General features: G+C 36.7%; 1 protein-coding gene across 4 annotated transcripts in view; it reads right to left on the bottom strand.

The window, feature by feature from the left end:
- The window catches only part of PHF14 (PHD finger protein 14), a 163,341-nt gene that overhangs the window by 32,070 nt on the left and 106,734 nt on the right, over positions 1–24,537 (bottom strand). For 2 of the 4 annotated variants that reach the window (XM_065666214.1, XM_065666211.1), the window contains one exon: positions 3,765–3,878. The exons of 1 other annotated variant lie outside the window; for it this stretch is intronic. In XM_065666214.1, the coding sequence (XP_065522286.1) occupies positions 3,765–3,878 (114 nt within the window). Of the gene's footprint in view, positions 1–1,843; positions 1,927–3,764; positions 3,879–24,537 lie in introns of all 4 variants that reach the window. One more of the 4 variants, XM_065666213.1, reaches the window with a different exon arrangement.

The following is a 24,537-nucleotide window of genomic DNA, read 5'->3' as shown; positions in this document are numbered from 1 at the left end:
TCAGGAGAAATAGTATCAAGATACAGCCTCCCTCCCCCGCGCCCCCACTCTTCAGCTACTACATGAAAAAGGAAAACAAAACTACTTTAACAGCAAACCTTCACTTTCTTCATCACTGCATATACATCTAAAAAGCTATATAAATTCCTACTAAATATATGCAATTGGCAGAGACACAATGAAAATGGCCATAGAAAACCAAGTAAGGGTCATGAAATACAATTCATCACTCTTTCCATTTTATCAAATGATTACAGTGTTACTCAAACAAGAGCATTCATACATTTTAGAGATTTTAAAACCTCTGAAACTTAAGTAATCAAAACATGTCCAGAGGATTGTCTTTCAACAGCTCATGGTAAAGAACATTTGATACCAGGATGGTTTAGTGTGAGGTGTCCCTGCCTACAGCAGGGGGGTAGGAACTAGATGATCTTGAGGTCCTTTCCAACCCTAACTATTCTATGATTCTATGATTAACTCAGGGCATACCAACAATAGCGCAATTCTGAATTTTGAAAGGATTGTGGGAACAAAATTCCCACTTAAAGCACTACTATTCAAGGGAAACCACCAAAATATATCATTTAGGAAAGCATTCTATGAAAGCTGTGTTATTCTACAGTTTTGTAAGAAACTGTTAAGAAGGTCTAACGAAATGACACTGAAAATAGGATGTTACCCATCTGTTACCCTTTAAATGTATAGATTTTTTTTCTTTCAATTCCACTTTTCAATTCCAATTCTTAAAAAAGACAACAAATGTATACAACACAGGAAACTTCCTTATTTTAGTATGGCTACTAATTAAAATCATTCAGCCCTTCAAACCCAGAGAACTTAAATTTTAATGAGGTTTGCACAGCTTTTGAAAACACAAAATAAGATATCTTTCTAACTTTAAACAGAGTTTGGTTATTCTACTACCGAAAGTATTTCTACATCTGAAATATACCAGTGAACACACGCACTTTCCTGAATCCTGCACAGGTACAACAATTTCACAGGTTATCTAAATCTAAACACCCAACATGCTAATTATTTCTGCAGTGGCTTCTGTCATAGGCCACATAGCTGGACACTCTCCCTAGATTACACAGAGTTAAAGCTGATTTTAGAGTATGAAAAGAGGCTGGGAAGAAAGGAGGCAGAGAAGCAGATGCCACCATGCCCTACTGTGGAGTAGAACTCAAATTTCCACCATAGTTTCTACTAAGAACAACTGGACAAGCAAACCAACACCTCATTTGAGTGATTAAATGACATCCTACAAAGTTAAAACTGATGGCACAAGTAACTAAGTCTTGGATTCAGACTGGCCTATCTAAAAAGAAAACAAACTGTAAGCAGGAAAAAGTATGCTTTATACAGAGTAATGTGGCAATGAGATTGTCTTTACTTTCTCCTACTAGAAGCTGTTTCTCCACAAATTTACAAGTCTGAGTTGCTTTCTGAACATCACTTTCCACATTCTTCTCAGGTTTTCTCCACCTTCCTGAAATCCCTATCTGTAAGCTATTTTGCTTTCTTTAATCTTTTCTTGTATTTGTTTTCCATGGCTGCATTTGAGCTTTTCCTTAATATCTGCCTTCTCACAAGTACTGATTCAGATGAGACATAAACTATTATACAAATAATGCATCAGTCAGCAGCTGTAGTTAATTTCAAGTATTAATGCATTAAACAGATACTAGAAGAATATAAGAATATAAGAAAGAATATAATATAAGAACATATTCCAAGAGGCCTCAACTAAAATGAGAAACAAAAAAGGCATTAGTTGAAGTAAAGCTCTGTTTTTTAGGGTGTGATTCACAAATGTTTGTTTACAGTGCTGACTTACCCATGTGTAACTTAGATGGGTTGTTTCATGGTGGGTTCTGAATTTGGAAATTCAGGATAGTGGTGCTCCCCTCTCAAGGTTCCCTGCAAATCCAACCACAACACTCTTTCTGACTCACCCTTCTCTGTCTTTTTATAAACTTCAGTAAATATGATTTGAGAAAGTCTCGTTCCCTTATAAAACACATATAATACTTTATGACCACACATTCAGTAAAACAGCTTCAACATAAACTATTACTGAGATATTTAGAATAATTTTAAAGGTGCATTTTCATCTTTCAATTCTCTAAAGTCTACTCTCCCCCATAGTTTAGCTGGTTTTATTCCACAAAGACAAAAACTGTATACACATCTTCCTCTCATCCTTTTACTAACTAACCATGTTTTATCCCTCCTTCTCCAGCACTTTTCCTCTATTTTATATTTTTTTTTATATAATCTGTGCTCTCTCTTTTTATTTCTCCAGTGGAGTGAGATAAACTGGCAAAGCTGAGACTTAAGAGGCAGAACCCATGGCACTCCACAAACTAGAAGTCCCTTTTCTACTCAAGAATATATACAAAAGCATTACTAAAAGCATTATATTATTATATATATTATTATATATATTATATATATTATTATATTATATATTAGTCTATCCTCAGGACTCCTTAGATGTGATAACCCGACTTTCTATCTAATTAGAATATGTGGTGATACTCCAAAATAAGTGAAATACCGATCTGGAATAACCCAGAAGACACTCTTAAGAATACTCTCGGCCCTGTACTGCGGAATTCTCTCTTCTTCAGACAAAGTGACAAGACTATCAGAGGAAAGGAGAAATTCAAGAAGGTATTTGATAATTATCTAAAAGCTGCACTGAAGAACTAATAAATGGCACTGCATTTCCTATGGCTAGTATTTCATACTCTCCTTTATTAGGAAGATTATAGTCAAAAGAAATCTGAGAAAAAACCCAAGAAAGACTAGCCTTTATATTATCTGGTACTCAAATATCTTTGATGCTAATAATAATAATGAAAAATAATTAAAATAACAATAATAATGATTATAATAATAATAATAATAATAATGATAAACCTGTTTGAGGAAGCCAAGATTAATAATGTTAAGGCTACTCCAAATGAAGGGCTTTCTTCTCACTGGAAGAGTTATTTCAAGGATAATAGTGGTTCTCTGAAAGGACAATCGCCACCATAAAATGCAGTTGTAAGCCTGAATTCTATAGACAATCTCTCCTTCAGCTACGGTGTACTGTGACACACACTGGAGCGACAGAACCCCAAGTCATTGCCTACATTATGGAACTACCTTATAAGCCAGCACTTTTTTGTATAAGAAGGGGGAGTATAGACTTATGTTTGTATGACACCATTAGCATCTAGTATCATGTTTTGGAAAACACGGGTACAAAAAATGGCACAAGATTAGCTAGGGTCTTTCCTTTGCACAACCCATTTGACCCATCACTTAGCTGGGTTATTAGTTTAAATCTAGTGAAGGATGACAAAAGCTTTACAATCTACCTATATACCTATGTACAGATTCTACTTTTGGCTCTTCAGTGTCAAAGAGTTTAATTTGACAAAATCTAATGGGACAGTAACAGTAACAGGATGTTACTTATCATGGTGTGAAAGAGAGGAACAAGAAGAAATATTTTCCCAATCACTGATAACAAGAAATAATATTAAAAAGGTAGCAGAGGGAATATAGTTGGCTTAGAGGTACCATTAATCAAGGTCTTGAGATTTGCATGGGTTTTGCATATTGTTGGTATGGGATAATAAAATTGAGCTTTAGCTTTGAAAAGACTCTGCTATGAGTAAAACAACACTAGGCATGAAAAACAGAGGCAAACGTGTATCCCCCAACAGTTAACCTTGGAAAAGAATAGACAGAGAATGTCCTACCTCTTCTGGATGTTTCTGTGCCACTGATACCAGCTCTTCAGAGCTACTTCTTGAGGTAGAGGGTATCACATTACCTGGGGCCTCTGAGACCACCTCATTTGACGGTTCGGAGTCCTGAGGGCAACAGAGACAAATAGACCCCTCAGCAGCATGTTGACGTGGCACTTTTGAGAGGAACTGTGCTCTAAGCCCAGGCAGCGAAATGAAAAATACGTGAGGTCTTAAACTCTACTCTTTTTACCCTGGGCAACTTCTCTTACCCCAGAGGCAAAAACATCTGTCATATATTTTCTCTGAAAATGGTAGCACTTTCTTCACAAGACCATTTTAAGACTTATTAAATAGCCATAGAGTATTTCAGGACTGCAAAGTTCTAAATAAGGATGCTTGTTTTGCCCATACCTACCCCTGCTCTTGAAATGCAGGGAAGGGAATATTACATTTCATCCCCTTATTCAAGATAGAAACTTCTGCAAAACAGCTGGGACCATGCTAGAATAATTCCCCCTCCCCCCCCAAAAAAGTATTTTACCAATCACTGCAAACCAATATAGTACACAACCTGGTAAGGTTAGAAAAGTTAGTTTGTCTGTCTATTAGTAACTTTATCACTACAGTAAAATACATAAAATAAAAATTCTTAAGTAGGTTACATTCTATTTTCCAAATTACCTTGATTTTGCAATGCAACATGACAAGATCAGTAGAAACACAACCCCCTTTAATACCTTCACTGCTTCACACAGTGGTTTTGATAACTGCATAACATAGATTGTGATATTTTACTACAGAGAAAAAAAAATAAATCCATTAATCAGTACTATTTCTACTGTGCCTGCTGTACTGCTCATTACAGAAGATATTTTAGATGTCATCGCTTAGCAAGCAGAATATGTGCTTTTGATATATCACTTTTTCTCTACAGCCATTAATTGTAATGAAATCAAGATTATATTTTGGAAACTGCAAGCTGAAAAGCTCATTATTAAGTTTTTCAACATAACAACCTCTAAAAAATAAATTAAAATTTCATAATGATAATATTCAGCATTTGTGGTTTAGCCCAACGAATCTTTGACTGTTGGAAGGGAAAAATTGAACACTGTTTCAACAACTGTTACTGAATCACATGGGGATTCACAGGTAAAAGCAGACACTGTAAAAGAATTAATACATGGAAGGGGTTGCTGGATGTTTGAAAGTTGGGCCTGGCAGGGGAATATCTCTATTTTCTACACCTTTTCAGAGGAATCCCTTTAAAATAGCTTTAGAGATTAAAGATCTCAAATAATGCTTTTTATGTCTCTCATTGCATCACCTCTCTGTGACTTAAAAAAAGGATATTCTGGCCCATTCTGTGGCTTACCAACTTAAGTTTAAGGTTTGGTATGAGTAAGACATTTTAGGAAAAATCACCTTTCAGTGAAGGCTAAAGAAAACCACCAATTAAAATGTTAACAGTGAAATCAAACGGCCATTGCATATAACTGTTTTACGGGCATAAGCACTGGATCTGTGGAACAGAGGAAAAATGAGATACTTTGGTAGAACTATCACCCCAAATAATTCCACGACAGTGATAATAAAACACTAATTTCATTAATTTTCAGCTTTCTCAGTTCCTGCAGATAATACCAACACCACATCTAAATGCACTGAACTAAGAGGAGGAACATCTCTAGCATTATGATTACAGAAGTCTGCATTTCCTCTACTGACTGTATGAAACTCCATGCTCTGGTATGCCATAAAAATAAACCTTGCATTGTGTTAATCCTGAAAGCTCACTGTTTTCCCTAGCAGATCTAGACTTGAAGAGGCAAACATCCTCTCTCTCAAAGGCTGTCTCATTTTGGTTTTCAGTAAACTATGATGATGAAACTATCTCTTCTTGCTGACCCAATTAGCCATGGACTGGCTCTGAGTACTGAACAGTACGGTTTTATTTTCTCCTTGAGAACTGGAAAGTTAAATCACCATCATGCAATTTATCAGCTCAATATGTTTCCAGCAGCTCTTCTGCACTACTTACAAATACAAAAGTAACAACCACATCTGCTGGAAGAAAATTATGTACTTGTCTGAATCCTTTGGTTCAGTGATTTCTCTCCCTGAATTCTGCCTGTCTTTTGTGCCTGAACAAATTTTTATTATGTTGCTGTTACCTGTGGGCAGATAATGGCAGTAACCATTTATTGTTACTTATGTTTTTATAAAGTAATAAACTTCTTTTAAAAGAATTATCTGAGCAACTGCAATTTGGTAAACACATATTCCTGTTACAGCCCTTTTGCCTCAACACGGTGACAGATTCTTTTCCACCATCAAGTCTCAAATATCTTCTTCTGAGCAGCTTGACCATCCTTCCCAACAGATCTCTTAAGAACCAGCTGGCTAATGCAATACTTCAAGTTTTAGGGATATGGATGAAAATCATATTCAGAAATCACAGAAAATGCGTCTCTCTTTCCAATTACGCTGGTTTTATTATCTCTTCCACACTGCTGTCGCTTCTTAGGAAAACTGCATCAAGCCTGAACACAGGTAAGAAAGACAATCTATGTTGACCTGTACTAGCTTGGCAACATATGAAGTAATGCTTTCAGAAATAAGCATATTCAGTAAGAGGAATGAGTTCCTTTTATGTAAGGTGCAACAATAAAAATGCTGCAAGGTGCAACTGAGAACCTCCATAAAGCTTAATCTCTGTGTTATGAGTACATGGCCAGGTGAGCAACAGTTCTGGTAACAAGTCCTGGTAACGTTACTTGTGCTCAAGCAAATAAAACAACCTGAAAATGTGTTAGCATCATTTGTTTTCGTAAAGGAAAGGCAAAAAAATCTGTATCGCTGACGCAAATCAGTGTCTTTTCTGAAGAGGTGTTAAATGGAAAAAAGTACTTCAAAAATAATTGAAATTAGCTTATTGTCCTTCCTATTATTTGTATCACAATGTACTGTACTGACTTTGCAAAAAGTCATTCCTTTCTTCTTTCAAGGCCTTGCATGATGAAAACCATACCAATGTCTTATGGCTCTGTAAGTCTCAGCTGCAGCAGTGATGGACATGACTGTTCATGAACAGGTAGTCAATACAGTAAGTAATTTGGTACATGTCTTTTCTGATGCTTCAGCCCTTCTCACTTTATTAAAATATTGTTGCATTTTCTGATCTACATAGGAAAGCTCACACCAGCATTTTGAAGTCTGACAGATGAACACATAGCTGTTTAACGGATCACTAAATATTATTACATAAATTAATAAATTATGGGGAAAACCACTACTATGTGGTACATTCAGTTTCCTGAAAAGACAGAAATTCTGTATGGAAATGTAAGTGCATTATAAACAAATAAATTCAGAATGCGCAGTAATTACGTTTTGCCTGCAAAATGTAGATTGTGATCAAAGCTCCACAGAACATGATTATTCTCGGACTTAGGAAACTTTGAAGAGGAAACATGAAATGAGTAAACATTCTACTGTGCAAAAGACAGCCCTGCTTTGAATTATCTCTCTTTTCTTATGACCCAAATGCTCATGCAGTTTAAGATACCACAACAGCATTGGCTTGAATCAATCACAGTTCTGCAAAAATTATTTTAAGTCAATGGCGACACAAACACATAACAAATCGGATATTCTAGTCCTGGGATGGAACTTGCTTGCTTTCTCTGCAGTGGACATAAAGATGTACGTGGTTAAATTCTGAGTCTCGGACTGTCAACATTTTATTTTAGTTTTTAATTTAGTCAGCAAAGATCAAAGAAGACAATGACTGGTAGGAGGTGAGGAATCACATGTGCATCGAACTGTAGCACCTCTCAGAAAGCAATCAGTTCTTTTCTTCCCTTCCTCCCATTTGGTGTATTTGCTATTTGCATCCACTGCAATAGAAGCAAACATTTGACTTTTAGCTTTGTCCCTTTTGTGAGCAGAAGCATCACTGATACAGTACGTTGATAAATCAATAGTGCATGCAGATGTGATTTGTGAGCTACATAAAAGTGACAGAATTCAGAGAAAAATATTTACATTTCATGCTATGCTGATATAGTGGCTTAATTTGAGCACTTCACTATTTTTACTTCTGGTTTCTTAAAAACCAAATAATTAAATTTAGTATCAAGACACATAGACACATATGTATTGCATAGGCAAATATTAAACAGAATTTTATATACAGACATGTATATTCATAAAGAATGTTCAAAGTGAACATTATGGTAACAAAATACTGTGATTTTTTACCAATCCATGTTACTGTCAGCACAGATGTCCCACACAAAACAGAAACATACAACACAGCTGCTGATTTTGAAGAAAATGGAGAAGTGATGCATAGTTTTTGCAAGTGTGAATAAAATGCTTTGCTAGAAAGCATAAGAAGTTGCATTTGGAGAAAGATGATGGAGAAATAGTGTCTTACAATGGTATTTATACCAGCCAAGCAACTTTCTGTCCTGGCTACTTTAAAACAAAACCAAAATAGAATTGAAACAAATCAACCCACAAACCCTTTATAAATTATTTCAAGCTGACAGGTTTGAATATATTATGTTAACTCTGCATCAGTTTTCATGTATCATCCTTTACCTTGGTCCAGTTGAAAATTACACAAGTCATAAATTAGCTTTAAACAAGTTTTGAATCATCCTGGAACTAGTTTTCAAATTAAAGAGATGTCAGTATATTACATGCTACTGTCATTTTATTACCCCCAATCAATTCTGTGTGGCCTGAGGTAGAAAGAAAATGGATGCTGTCTTCATTTGCAAAGGGTTTATCTCTCACACCAGGCTGTGAAAACATGACTGCAGTAATGAATTGGAAGCAAAAGTTACTAACAAAGACTTCGAACAGTAACAAAGTAGAAATATTTGTCGCCCTTTAGACTTACAAAAGAGAGAGAGGGAGGAGGAAGCCCTTTCTGAAACATGAAGACAGCTTCTTAAGGCTAAAGGACCAAGGGAAGAAATTAGCACATTTTTATCAAAGTGCTAAAGTGCTGGCAGCCTCACAGAGTATCATTTTCAGTGCTGTACAGAAAAGCCCTCCTGAGGCAGACCAAAGGTGCCTCTCTAGCCCAGACCACAGAAGAGCCCTCCACCAGCTGACTGACTGGTCCTACCATCCTTACCCTCTCCTGCACCCCAGGGGTATACTTTGAAAGTATTCACAACATCTTAGCCAGAATTTGGTTAAGATCTGGTGAAGACAAGGTATCTGCAGTTCTCCACAGCTCACAGGTGGACAAAGTAAATCCCTAGGGTAAATTTAGCATTTATCTCAATTGACTCATATGCAAGATCAATCACTACCATTCCTAGGATTTTACCCTTTGTTAATGAGATAAAAATGTGGGCTTTGCACTTTTAAGTCATGCTCCACAGCTGCAGAATTTCCCTTCTTCTTTCTGTTTGCCTTTGTCACTCTCCTCATGCTGATTTTATTTAACATCTGACCATCTCCTCTCTTCCTCTGCCCTTTCCAAAGACAGGAAATTACAAATGCAACCTTCAGCATACATGTGCTAACCTCCTACGCTGCCAGTCACAGAGGCAACACCATTGTCATGTCCTTGGCAACTTTTTCTCTCTCCTGAGAAAGAGACCATGACTTCTGTGCTTATACACTGTTAGCACAACAGGATCTCATTCCCAGCTGACTCTGAAACTACCTCAGTTCATGTAATAAACCTTAACCTAGTTCTAAACCCTCTGCCTTCTTTTACAGACAGAAATAAAAGAAAAGCCTTTTATAATTATCTGTTTTCCAGAGCAATTATATTCTTTAGCCTCACACTATTCTTTTCTTAATTCAAACACATGGCGCCATATGAAGGACCTTAGGTTACAAGAAGTTACAAAGAAGTTACAAGAAGTTTTAAGTTACAAAGTTACAAGAAGTTTCCAACAAATACCCATCTGTTTCAATTTATAATCCATGTTTCAGTAAACTAGCTGACAAAACAAGCTTGCATCTCTGAAATCTACCTACATTTCCAAGTGTCAAAGGATACATTCCCACTTTTACTGTTATTTTATAATAAGAATGGGGTGCTACTACTGCCAATATTTTACTAGAAGTGTTTGAACAAAGTATGAAAAGAAACAGGGTCACACATTTTCTCCGCATGCCTTCTTCAGTGGAAAAAGAATAATGTACATATATTTAAAGCTAGAAAGAGTACTCTCAAAATAATGTTTTCCATATTTATTCATCCAACTTTATCATATGCAAATAGAAACAGCAAACAGGAGAACATTTCATCATTTAAAGGTATTATTCACTGACCTCTGGAACCTGAATTAGTTTCCCCCTTCTAACATGTATTTTCTACATTTCCATTTCCCAGTGTACCAATCGTACCTCTCTTCGGACTGAATTCTCTGCCTTTCAAATCAAACTCTCCCAGATTATTGTATTTCCCTTGTACTTTTTCATAATTCATTATTTCCCAACATTCAAAAGCTGTACTTTCAGCTACCCTTTCAATAGCTGCTTTTTCTGACCCCAGAATTCTCTGAACAGTATTCAAAATCAACTCCTAAAACACCATAATTAACAAAATCACATTAGAATACAAAAACTGAAATTAAACTTCAAAATGTAGATTCCCCACACTAACTTCATCTCATATGTATAATGCAAAGGAATACAACTTTCCTGCTACTGTCATGGATTAAAGCCACTGATCACGGTTGCACGATGGCTCAAACTACTGGCAAAAATTTTGGTACCAACAAGCACATCACCACCAGAAATTTTTAGAATTTCTTCAGTAAAGGGAAAAAGCCAATATCTATCCTTTTTGTGCAAAATCTCCTATGTCTTGCAGAATCTGGTAATTATCTGGCACCAGAGCAACAGATTTTATATGAATATCCTTTTGCAGGATATTAATATATTGACAAGACTGCTGTACTATGCCACTATCACTGCAAATAAGAGTAACTCCTTTTTATTTTCTTTTTTTTTTTTTTTTTGTACTGCTTTCTTCCTATAGATTGTTCAGCTGCTTTTTCTTATTATGAATTAGGTTACAGGCAGGCATATACCATAGCCTAGAAGGTATTTTTGTCACAATTTTATATTATATGAAGTTTTAAGTCCTTTTATGGAGTTCTAAAAGCTCCTTAAGACAACACACACATAATTTGTTACTGCTGGATCAGGATAGTTCATCTTCCCTGTGCTCATTTTGTACACCTCTGATCTCTCTGATCACTCCCCCACCTCAAAAATCCCAACACCCAAAATTTGCAAACCAAATTCTGAAACACATCATAAGCATCTACGGCCACTAAGTGTGCTGCTTGCTGTGTAGCTGTATGTATGTTGCATATAACTGCAGCTGTTGACTTCCAACATATTTACAGAATGACACAGACATCTTACACCTAACAAGATTTTCTAAACAACTGCCATACAGAGCCACCTGCTATTACTCAAGGAAGGCAGTGCTGCAGCTGCAATTGCTCCATTAGTAAGGCTACATTCAGGCCTGCAGTTCTCTGTTTTCTTAAGTAATTGTTTTTTTCCTTCAGAAATGATCAGAGGCAGACCAAGGCAATCCATTTACATAGTCCACCTGCATTTGTTTTCAAATCATGTTTGAATTGCCCCAAACTTTCTGTGCTCTTGGATTGTTAGGCAGGGACCACTTCGGACTAAGGTACAGCAGGAAACTTACTTTAACCTCACAGGGTCAAGCTATATATTTGTACAATTCATGGTCAAAGTAATTTGCTTTACTGCACTTCAGCAGCTTGCGAGAAAGCATACACAAAATTTGCTCACAATACTTGGCTAACACTTAACTTGAACTAGAAGATTGAGCACTTGAGAAGATCTCTGCTCCAAAAAGCAGCTGCTTTATTATAACAAAAATAGAATGTAGCTCAGAAAAGGCTTTCTTTCAAGCACACAATCTTCAGATATTATGCATCAGCATGCAGAGTGTGTCTGTCAGATGTTGGAACAAAGCTTTAAATTGTACCATCTAACTTAATTCTCAAGACAGGGTCAGCTCATTCATAGGGCTGATTTTTTTTTCTCCCCTTTGAGAAGTCCTTTTAGTAATATTTATTCAGCTCCTTACATTTTCATCAGCACTGATTCTTGCTTTTCAGCTCCTTGAAGTCCAGATTTTCCCAACATAATGCAAAACAGAGTGATATTAAAATGTGTGATCACCAAAAGCATCACAAAATTGTCAAAGGCTACTTATTAAATCAAGACTGGTTTTCACCTCTCCCCACTTCCAGAATTTTTTCTAGTAACAAGATGAAATAAAGGACTGCCCAGTACATCATTTTGTGCAGTCTAAGTTTATTACAAGAGCTTTATAGCTCCCTAAAATTCCTGTCTATGGCACCCACTTATCTGCCTGTGTTCCAGAATTTTTCTGTAAATACTGGTCTGGAGGAAGGCTCTTTGTGTGCCCTCCACATCTTTTCACTTTGCCCAGGACCTATTTCTTAATTCACTCCATTCTCCCCTATAAGGGTTTATATGTTTTCCTCCAAGTGGAAATTTCTTATTCTTATGCGTGTGCCCACATTTCCCCTTCTATGCCATTATTTTTCTGCTTTTCTCTTTCTCACCCTCTCTTCTTAAAAAGTACCATCATTTATTTTCAACTGATAAAGCAGAAAACTAAAACATTAATTCAAGGCTATAAAAATATTTTGAAAGAATGCATCTATCTATAGGAAAGCTTTTTATAAAAGTGTTTCATATATCCTCCATTTCAGATCTCTCTAACATCTGAATGTGCTAAATTAAAAAATCTCTTTTTTTTTAAGAGAACTTAAAGGACATCCTTTAAGAAGGTTCTAACACAGATTAGGAATACTACTTTGTGGGTGACACTAAGTTAACTCATTGATGCTAGTCACTGGAGTAATTAAAGAAAATTTCCATATAACTTTACACTAGTAAATAGAGATACATGTTTTTTAAACAGAAAGTAGCCAGCTAAAACACAAGGCTATTTTATCCTTGCAAACTGAGCTACACTGACAACAGGCTGTTTACTAAAAAGGGAATGAACAGCCCAGTTGACACAATTTAAGATGTGACATTAATCAGCCATCTTCTGCTGAGCCCACAGGAACTGAAAGGTCACAACTACTTGCTGCTGTTTAAAAAGTCCTCAGAAAGGCCTGGAAATTCCTAATTCTTCCCTAATTAAGAACACTATAAATGATACATTGAATGACGAGGCTAAATTCACTTCAAATGTCAATGTCACTGCTTTGTTTCAAGAGGCATATTTTCCCCTTTTTGTTGTTTTTGTTTTTCATCTTTTTTTAAGATTACATCTATCAGACATAATTCCTTTTTATGTTTCTGATCTGTAGTAGAAAACACACACCAAGTCCCTTACTCTTACATGTAGCTGCTTAATAACACTGAAGTCCAGATTCTTTTGGTTAAAAGCATATGCATGCAGTGCTTATACAAACATACAAATTATAAACTTTTATACCTTAGCAGTATATATACATGTATCAATTTTTAGGGTTTTGACCTTGAGACTATCGATATGTGAATTCCACAAATTCTCTTCTCAAAACAGGAATTAAGTAACTTCTGTAGTCAATGAAACTAAAATACAAATACACCTTTGATACAGCAAACATGAGAGAGGTTTTAATTGTCACTTCATACCAGTAAGTACTGTGGTGTGAGTGGACCAGCTCTGTAGAGCTGAACAGTCAAGTACTGAGGATCAGCCAGACATGCTATACATGTTTCAAAGACAGGACTAGTTTGGTCACAGAGGCAGAATGCCTATTAGCAATCAGAATACGCCCTCAGCTTTAGCCCCCCCAACAGGAACCAGTTACACACTCTTGAGACCACTCTGTAATATGAACCATACGGTGGCAACTGGGGGATTACTTTCAAAAATGCATTCCTGATCTTAACCAACATGCTAAGATAAATACACACTAAGATATCTTAGATTAAGATCCATGAAAATGAGCATACTGAAATGTAGATCCATCTAAACTTAATCAGTTGAAAATGTTCAAAACAACAGGGTGTTTTAAATACCAGTTTCATTCAGAATTCAGTAATGTAACCCCAGATTATCAACAGTCCCCTTCTTCCTCTTGAGACTCACTACACTGAAAGTTCTCTGGGGTCTAAAAACTTCCCCTCCCCCTTTCCTTTTCTATTTCCTCCCCCAAGTTAAAAAAACTAAAACAAGAGACAGACACACTTAATGCCTTACTTTTAGACAATGGCTTGATTGCTGCCATAAATTAATTGATGAACACATTCGACCACCATCAGGAAGACCCTGGTTCACTTTCCTCTTTCTCCTCTTAAGAAGGTTCAAAATCCTATTTCATAAGGGATTCCTTAAGCCATCTATTCTTTAGCTGAAGCAGGTAGTTTTGAAGGAAGGATGAATCAGTGGGTAAAATGATCCATTGTGTATTAACCAGGGTATCTGAGAAAGGGTACAATTTGCCTTCTAATATTTTCCTATTTTACATCAAGCAGCTTTTCGGTCTCTGTCTGTGCTGTACCTAGAAAGCACATAAACAACAGCAGGTCTATAGATCATTTCAGTAAGAGGATTAATAAGAGATCAACGAATCACAGCTCTCAAATCTCAAACTTTTTGTATTTTCTCATAATTACCCTTCAAATGCATGATTCTTGAAGCTATTTTTACGTCAATCCAGACATCTTATAATAACCTTCAAAAAGTTCCTTAACACCAGCAATTAAAAACCTACTTAGAATGCCATTTTTGCAATAAAGTTACTCTGCCTTCCGCAATACTTTGAACCTAAACAAGCAGTGGAGGTATTATGCAAGAGAAGAAAATGGTGGGACAAACAGCATATTCATTTAATACACAATATCCTTGCAAATATTAGTACCTGGTATGTATCCTTATTTACTGCACAGGAGTGGTTACATATTTAATATTCATTATGTCAGTAACTATATCAATCTGCTGATACCCTTCTATTTCCAAAAATAAATATGTGATGTGATTAACCCACTCTAAGTACACTTGTGTGTACCTTCCATAAATATTGAGTTATCTTGCTATTTCTTTTCTGACACTTCTTTTCTTCGGCTATTTATACCACAACTGAAAGGATACCATCTGCCCTTCAGTCTTCATGAGATTAGTAGCTAGAAGAAATCTTGGTATCTACAGATTCCAAGGTTTTCCACATATGAAATACTTCAGTACCGTTTGACACAGCTGAAATAAATACACTTAAGACTTTTCAGACACGCCCAAATACATTTCAAACCACTGAACCACTGAATAATTTTCAATTGTATCAAAGACACATTTACTAAAAAATCTAGAGATAAACTTAATTGCTAACAGAATTTATCAATGCACTATACATTTTAAATGTTTTGTGTGAAAATCTTTTCAGAAGCTATCTTAAAATGCCATTTATTTGTGTTTTTTTCTTGGTAGACTGTAATGCTCTTACAGTTACATACCCACACAAGCTATTTGCTGAGCCAATTTTAAGACGAGTGAACTTTTCTGCTACAGAATGCTAAAATTCAAGCTATGAGACACTCTTCCACAGAAAGTGGCTGACACAGCACAAATCAGCAATGCCCAGCTGTCTTCTGCAAAATGTGATTAAATGTGGCTGGCACTAAGTGAATCTCTATTTGAGAATGGCGACTAAACCTCACTACCACTATCTAATATGATGACGAAAAGCAAATCTTGACTCCGCTAAAATTCATTACTTGCTTAGCCCTACACAAAATGGTACTTTTTTGATTTGTTCCCCACTCCCCTTTCTCTCTCCTGGTTTGGTATGATTAGATTTTGCCCCAGCAGCATAGGTAATTTGTACATTACTTTAAGAGATGTATGTGGCTGCATTTCTTTAAAAAAAAATTAGGCAGCTATGACAGTGTGTTCAGATCTTATCCAGAGACTAACAATTAACGAACTAATTCTTTGTCAATCACATAGAATATGGTGATGTGCTAAGACAATTTGCAGGGTAATAAATTTGGAATAGTGAGGAATTAAGGTACATATTTCTTTATTTACATACATTCTAGCTCTACATAAAACATAAGGCAAGAAATATATTTCTAGGTAAAAATTATCTTAATTCTTTACGAATATTCAAATTGGAAAAGATTATGCACAGTGGAAATGTTTTTAATACTGCCCTCCTGGCAGCTTTTACTATCTAAACCAAGAATTTAATCAAGGTTTGAAAGGTTAAAAAAATTCCAAAGTCAGTGATAAGTGTTTCATTCACAGTTTTTTGTCAGATGCTTCCAAAATTAACATGTTATACTAGTTAAGCAATAGGGTTGTTAATAGAAAGTCGTAATGGTCTATTACAGTTTATTGGTAAATTTGTTTACGGCTCCACTGTCAGCATGAAGCCCCTAATTATCAATACTCAAAAAGCTCATTATTTTAGGAACTCTAGAAGTAGGAAGACAACTGGATTGATGGCATAAGTAAGCTATGATGCTCTGGCAGCTACAGTTCAGTGACTTTCACAGGTGTGTATCTTTCGTGACTTCACTGAAAAAGGAATGTAAAACAGACAACTTGGGTTAAACTACCATCTCCATGTCTTTCACATTTCAATATAGCATCTTTAATATGTAAAATTCACTGTCAATGTTGCTCAACATTATAAATATCCAGAAATTGATTTTCAAAAGCAAGAAAGAGAAAGCCTCTAGCTCTTTAAGGAGCAAGCATTCCCCCATCCTTCCTAGACACTATTCCTCTTTCAGCCTTCTCACATCCTCTGAGAGTGCACATAGCTGCATACCAAAGAGAAGGTATAAAATCTTCCTGTTGCAGGGTGCTGCTCAGGGCTGAAAAAGCGCTCTCGCTTTTTATTCTCTCACGCTGTGTTAGCATAAAACCATGTTTAGAGGCTTTACTTCAAACACGATACTAGCTGCTTTTTGGACTTTTCCCAATTGCACGTAAGTCCCCGCAGAGATTCCTTGCCACTCAGCACTACAGCAGCGGGCAACGTAGGCTGTAAATTCATTTTGTCATGGCTTAGGAAGTGTAAGTCATGATTCAGTAGAAGAGCTATTTCCCAGATAAACCGTCATAGTAAGCAGATTTTGTTAGAAGCATAACCTAAAGAAGGTGCAAAGCCGCAGTAGCATTTCTAACAGCTGCCCATGAAGAGAATTTGCTTCCTTAACCACTGCTTCAGGGTAGGTAATAGTTATTCTAGCTAAACTAAAACACATCTAAACTGGAGGTTTAATCAGTTAAACATTAGATTGTGTATACTCAAATTACATGGACTAAAAATGTATAATCACTACATTGTGTTTATGATTTAATTAAGTCTAGTACTTTACTAGCAGGTACCTCCTAAATGTTCCACTGGAAATCAGACATGGGTGTGTATTTTAATCAAAGTAATAATTAATGACCAAGCTTGTTTCTAATTTCAGCCATCAGTTTGTTTTTACTTCAGAAGCATATTTTTAGTCTCAAAAAAGCAAAATCATCAAGACAACTCAGAAAAAGCAGGACTACCTCAGTATTAACTTGATTTGCAAGACACTTATAAAGCCTCTTGAAAAAAAGAATTTGCTTCACTTCTGTACTAGGTTCATGTGGCAAGGTTTTGGTACTGGGGGGGGCTACAGGGTTGCTTCTGTGAGAAGGTGCTGGAGCTTCCCCCATGCCAACCTGCCGGTGGCCAAGGTGAAGCCCATCAGCAATGGTGATGGTACTTTTGGGATAACATAGTTAAGAAGGGGGAAAATAACCTGTGCAAGAAGCTGCAGTCATAAAGAGGAGTGAGAACATCTGAGAGAAACAGCTCTGCAGATCCCAAGGTGAGTGAAGAAGGAGGGGGAAGAGGTGGTCCAGGCACCGGAGCAGAGAATGCACTGCAGCCTGTGATGCAGATCATGCTGAGGCAGACTGTCCTCCTGCAGCCCATGGAAGTCCACAGTGGAGCAGATATCCACCTGCAGCCCATGGAGGTTAACAGTAGAGCACATATCCACCTGTAGCCCATGCAGGGCCCCACAATAGAGCAGGGGGATGCCCAAAGGAGACTGTGACCCCATGGGAACTGTGCACTGAAGCAGGCTCCTGGCAGGAGCTGTGGCCCCAGGGAGAGGAGCCCACACTGGAGCAGGTTTCCTGCAGGACTTGTAACTTTGGAGGGGATTCACACTGGAGCAGCCTGTGTCTGAAGCATACACCCAATGGAAGGAACTCACCTGGAGCAGTTCATGAAGAACTGAAGCCCATGGGAAGTACTCACTTCGGAGAAATTTGTGGAGGGCTCTCTCCTGTGGGAGGGACCCCATGCTGGAGCAGGGGAAGTGTGAGGAGTCCTTCCCTGAGGAGGAATATAACTCGTGGCAGAGATAACATGTGATGCACTGACCACAAGCCCCACTCCCCATCCCTCTGTGGCACTCAAGGAAGGAGACAGAGGATTTGGGGATAAAGTTGAGCCTGGGAAAAAAGGAGGGGTGGGGAGAACGTGTTTTTAAAAGTTTAGTTTTACTTCTCATTACTCTACTCTGATTTGACTGGTAATGAATTAAACTGATCTTCCTGTTTTCCCTGTCACAGTAATTTCTGAGTGATGTCCCTGTCCTTATCTCAGCCCATGAGCCTTTCATTGTACTTTTTCTTCCCTGTTCAGATGAGGAGGGGAATGACAGAGCAGCTCTAATGGGCACCTGGCATAAGGCATGTGTGTGTATCACGACATCAGAATGAATTACTCTTTTCAGTAGTATTTGAAGCATTTTTTTCCGCCTGTATTTGTCATAAAATATTCAGCATTATGGAAGGCTTTAAATGGTGTTACTGCTCTCCTGTTAAAGAACTTACTTAGAACAGTGTGCAAAGATTCAGCTTTGGAAGGAAATTATGCATTGTTGGACTGTCTATGAAAAACAGTGAATGAGGGTAACGGGAAAGACAATGTTTGTACTGTACTGTCCATTTTTTTTCTACGCTTTTTTGATACAGTTAAGTTTCACCTAAGAAGAATTACAAGCACTAGAAGTCCATGATGAGGATCTGCCATCAGTACTATGGGGTATTGGAACTGGTAGAATTGATTTTGATGTCGAGAATTAAAAGAGTTTTAATTTAATAATTTTGAAGAATTTAAAATTCCCACCTATACTATGGGAATCTTCTTCTGCCAACTAAGTGTATCTGATTATTTGGATTAATTTAGGGATTTAATACCAACTAACTTTAGGCTGAGCTTATCTGCTATTCATAAATCAAGCCCCATCTTAAGTTAATTTGAAGGCTGATTATTTTTGGAACATTTTATGATCGAAATTATTCATTACATAGATGTATTATACCTGTTTGCCAGAAAATAATGGAGGCTCTGCCAACTCTTTTTTAAATATGACACATGGGAGCAAATATTAAAACACGGTTGGCAATACTTCAGCCAACTGAGAAGAACTACCGTACACTGCAATTTCACCCTTTTGCTTTAAACCATCTTGATAGTGAAATTCATTTCTTTGCCAAGGCTTGGCATTACTGAAGTTCTTAAAACAAGGCCTAAGTGATACAAGGACTTGTGTTGAATCTGCACACAGCCTTACAGATTTGGATAATTTTCCCTTCTTCAATTTTAAGGGAATCAGTGTAGTGCCAATGTTTGACTGCTCCTCACAAACCCAGGAAGACAATGATTTCAAAATAACCATGTATTTTCCAGTTGCTATATAAACCCCACCTTTTGCTCCACATCACACAAGCAACTAAAGTCCTAATCCGATTTATGTATCAGAATTCAAGTCTCCTCCTCCAACTTTAAATATATGAATACAAACAAAAATATTTAACTCCATCATTTTTGACAACTGTACAATGAAATAGTTCATAGTATCTACACCTAGAAGTGCAGACAGATTATACCTTTACAAATGCAGTGAATTATAATATGCAATTTGTTATTCTGCAAAACACCTTGAAAAAACTTCTAAGCTCTAGCTGAAAAATGTTGCATAAAACCTGAACTTTTTTGCATTATATTATGATCTGCTTGTATCAGCAAGCAGATTAATTACCAGTATGTTTTTGTCACTTTTCAGCTGCAATGCTGTTTGCCATGGAGGCAGTACATTTGTTTGTATGTTGTGTCCTCAAAGGAGGTGCTCTGATGTGCTAGTCCCTCTGATGCAAGCTGATTAAATTAGGGTCACAGTTTCTTTACAGTTGCAGTCACCCTCTGCCAGCATATGCAACTGAAAGAAGTCTGAATTAATACAAAAGAGCTTTAAGCATTTTTTGGTTAATTTTTTGAAATACGCATTTTAAAAGTAACTACTTAAAAATCACATTGTTTTGAAAGATAAACTATATCCCTATATGAATCATATAAATCTATGATTAAGCATGCATATATACTACCACCATATGCAAGGCTCATAAACTGTATTCAAATAGAGTTTTCTTGTATATATAAAACATTAAAAGATACTGGCTACACTGAAAATGTTTTGTTCCAAGCATTTAGTAAATGCCCAGTTAAAGTCTGTCCATGCAACACTGATTCAATCATCTTCTGTGTGTACTCAGGCAAGGAGAATTCCCCCTAAAGTATAACCCTGGCTAATCTAAGATAGCTGTCTTGGCTTCCTCCTGCAGTCAGTGGACAGGAAAAGGCAGCTCCAGAGAACAACTCATCCAAACCTATGGAAAATGTCTAAGATAAGGAAGCAGTATCGACATTCTTCAAAATGGAAGCCAAGACACAGGGAGAGTAAGAATTATAATTTCTGTTAAATTACTCAATTTGCAATAGTCCAGACCACATCATTACGGAGACTCAGCCCTTTCAAACCATGGCTTATGCTATTGCCCATGGCAGCTCAGAGAAGTCAGCAGTTTTGAATGCTGGGCCAAGGGATCCAAGCTGGTAAGCAGCAAACAAGGAGAAAAATATTAGTAAGCATTTCAAAATTTGTATTTGTCTAGCATTCACAGGAGCTCTGGAGTGAGACAAAGGTAAAATTCAATTTTCTAGTCACAACTCAACTGCTTCAAACATAAGCTCAAGCTTTGGTTTTTTAGTTTTCCTGAAATCATAGCTTTGGTTTTCATGCCTGGCAAAAGCTAGAGATAGCATCTTCTCCTAATACTCAACCCAAATTGAACCCTTTTAGTGATCCCTGCCAACTAAATCAGACAAGACAGGGGTCCTACAGAAAAAAAGTGTATCACAGCACGAAGTGATTAAAGGCTGCAAATTCACATACAGCCACAAAAGGACTTAAAGCGCTGCATGCCACCTTCATTTTGATATTTCCTAAATTTTGAATGCCTGACATCAGGATTGTGGGGGTTCACTATTTTTTAACTCCACATGTGAGGAAATGCTCCCTCAGTTTGAAAAAAAGGGATAATGAAAAAGATTAACTTCCATAAGCCATAACGAGATTGTCACCTGCATAACTAATGAGTCGAAACTTTTGCACTCCTCACAGTCCTTCTTAACCACCAACTTTAGTTTTACTAGAATAAAAGCCCATGAAATTTTTTCTTTCTTTTCTCTTCATCGGACCAAATTAAGATGTCTGAAATAAATTTTACATTTAAAAAAGTATTTTTAATTTAAAACATTATTTTAAATACTACATTCAAGGTTTTAATGCAACAGTGACTAACTAAATATGCTTACTCACTATGTGAAAGCAAGATATACTCAAAGAAATGATTCTACTTGGCTAATGAGCAAATCATCCATGATTGCTTTCAAGCACAAACGGTGTACAAAAATATATGCTTTGCCAGGGTTGGTCTGTCAGGTATTTGTAGTTTTAGAAAGTATTTCCTGAGGGATTTACATGAGAATTCTATGCATATATACTGACAATTTATTTCCCTTGCAAAAATGCAATACAATAGGAAGACGAAATAAAAGCAAACTAAAGAGATGTCTAGAGACAAGGCAGCTGATCTTGCAGCACTAAAATAATGACCTGACATGTACACTCTGCAGTATTTTGCAAAACAGACTGTACGCAAAGACGAGCCAATAGCAACCTAACTAGGACAGTCATTGCAACCCCCATGATATAAACTCTTTACGGCCATAGTCCTTTGCAGAATTTTAAAATTGGAGGAGATACTTTAAGCAGTACTTTTAAAATGGAAGGCAACAGAAAGCAATCCACATCTAATAATAATAATGAGACCTCATGAGGCCCTTATTGAACATAATGAACAAATGGTCAGGCCACATTTGTTCCTAGTGAATATTACCACATCCTAATGTCAAATAATTTGGTTCACATTTCATTTTATTTTTAGTAAATCCAACTAAAACAAGGTTCTATATTCATTCTGAATATCACTATTTCAAACTATGGGGAAATTTATGATTAAGAGTGCTGCTTGGCAATCCTGAAAGCACACCATAATCCTTTCAAAGGGTAGATAGATAATGTTATAGAAATGGAGAGCTTATAGGTTTACTTCAGCTTTCGTGTGATGTAACAAAATCTTCAATGTTTTTGAGATGAGGGAGCTTGTCAGACCTTAGTAGTGAGGATCACCCATTCCATAAAAGTGACAGCTAGTATTACCCGCAGAGAAGCAGTTGCCCTCATGCCCTACAGCTAAGTCACTGTCTGCTTCTTATTTGACAGGCAGGGTAATATGGGAATATGTTACACTGGTGAGAAAATTGACACAATTTCTGGAGAGTTCTGTGACTAGTATGAGCAAAAGGGATGGATCACGTCCAACATCTGTGAAAGACACAATTTAAAGCATATGTTTATATCTGCTAAATTACATCCTTTGTACTGCTGACACCTGCAAGTGCTTAGCAAAATCTGAAAATAAAATCACATTATTCGTTGTGAGCAGTATGCAACTTTTCCTGAACACCTAAAATTGAAATTCATAATTAGAAATAAACACTAACTGAACCATTGCATGCTACACACTATAATCTCTCATGTCGCTGAGACAGTGCAATTTACCTACCAAGTGTTTTCAAGGCCCAATACTGCTACAGAAAATATTGTTGGGAATTTAAAAATATATACTGTAACAGTGATTTAAATTGGATCAAAACAATGTAGAAGGAATGAAAACTAAACAATAGTTTCCTTGGCCAAAGCTGGAAATGCAATCCCATTTTGCTGTTATAATCCATACAAGAAACTTCATTGTGACACACCAAAAATTGGATTTAGCGAGTGACTGAGAGATTGAAATTGCTGGTAGCTCAGGCTTGTAATTCATCCACAGGTCAGGCAGAGTGCAGCAAACAACACACCTTTCTCTACGGTCTTCTTCTTCTGGACTCTGAGTATACATTTGAAAGACCATCCCCTCTAGTGAAGGGTAAAAAAGCCTTCCCATATCAGCTCCTCCTGGCTGTGAAAAGCTGTGCAAAAGCGTGGATATATAATAAACAATCCTAAAGCCATAGAGAATATTAAATTCAAAAATTAAGTATGTAAAAAAAAGCCCTAATCCTTTTAAAAATACATTCACATTGAGGCTGCAAGGAGTTTAACTCAACACCATATTGTTTGACTCTGTTACACAGTACAGAACAAACCAAAAACAAGGTACAAAAAAAGAACACACACCGCCCCCCCCCCCCCCCCCCCCCAAGAACAATGTATCTTCTTCACTGAAATATCTCTGCATAGCTCTGTGGAAGAGCTACAGGAAAGTGACTAAACAAAACCACAAGGAGTCCCCCTAAGACAATTTTTCAATATCTTTCATATTCATTACTCAGTCACTCAAATACAGTGCAAAGTGTCTGTGCTTCAAAGTGCAGAAGACTTTATTTAGATTTACTCATTAAAAATCCTTGCGATAAATAAATCCTTCAAGTAAACTTTGTTTACCCTTTAGAACGTTGTATTTTTCAACATGCACCTTAAAACTGATATACACCCTGCACTAAGTGAAGTCAATCTTACCTAATTTATGATATAGCAATCATGCTTAACAAGGATAAAGTATTTTTAAAATTGTATATGGTACACAGCAAGCTGATCTCTTGGGAAGCACATTTAGAAATTACAAATCCTGTGTTTTTTGTTCACTCAGAAGAAGCCAAGAACAGGAGATGGAAGATTTTAACTAACCTTATCAAGAACCCCTTTTAGCTTAAGCAGGTGACAGAAATTCAATAACAATTTTAATTCACTCTTGGAATGTCCGTTGCATGTAAGTGGTATTCAAGAAAGATTGCTTGATGTCCAAACTGCAGTGGACAGCTAATTTCCGATGTCTGTCTTCATATCTCCTTACAGACGAATGATTTGATTAACCCTCAGGGGTGAAACAGAATACCATATTTTTCCAGTTGCAAAGGGACACTAGCAAGCCCAAAATTTATAACTTTCTCTGAACATTTTTTATGTTCCAGTCTTAAAGGTAACATCATGAAAGGGTTTAAGTATCCAAGTATGCTAACAGGTAACTTATGACAACCTCTCTGCACAACTGCATCCCTGTGTATCCAAATACTTCCTTACTCGTTAAAAAGCCCTGCAAAATACAAAGAAAGTGGCAGAAACGCCTGTAAAATCTTACAGGCTTTCCAAATGCTTTGTTATTTTAACACTGAGGTATGAGATGCATTTATAAATCCAGTTTTGAAAATCATTTGTAAAGTATCTCTTCAGAGGTTATGGTTGTGATAGAAAATAAAACCACTACTAAAGAAGATCTGTATAGACAGACAAAGAATCAAAATCTTTATTTTTTGAAAAT

The sequence above is a fragment of the Lathamus discolor genome, chromosome 2 (assembly GCF_037157495.1).
Source record: "Lathamus discolor isolate bLatDis1 chromosome 2, bLatDis1.hap1, whole genome shotgun sequence".
Taxonomy (NCBI): domain Eukaryota; kingdom Metazoa; phylum Chordata; class Aves; order Psittaciformes; family Psittacidae; genus Lathamus; species Lathamus discolor.
Note: the sequence above shows the minus strand (reverse complement) of the source record. Positions and strands in the feature narration are given on the sequence as shown.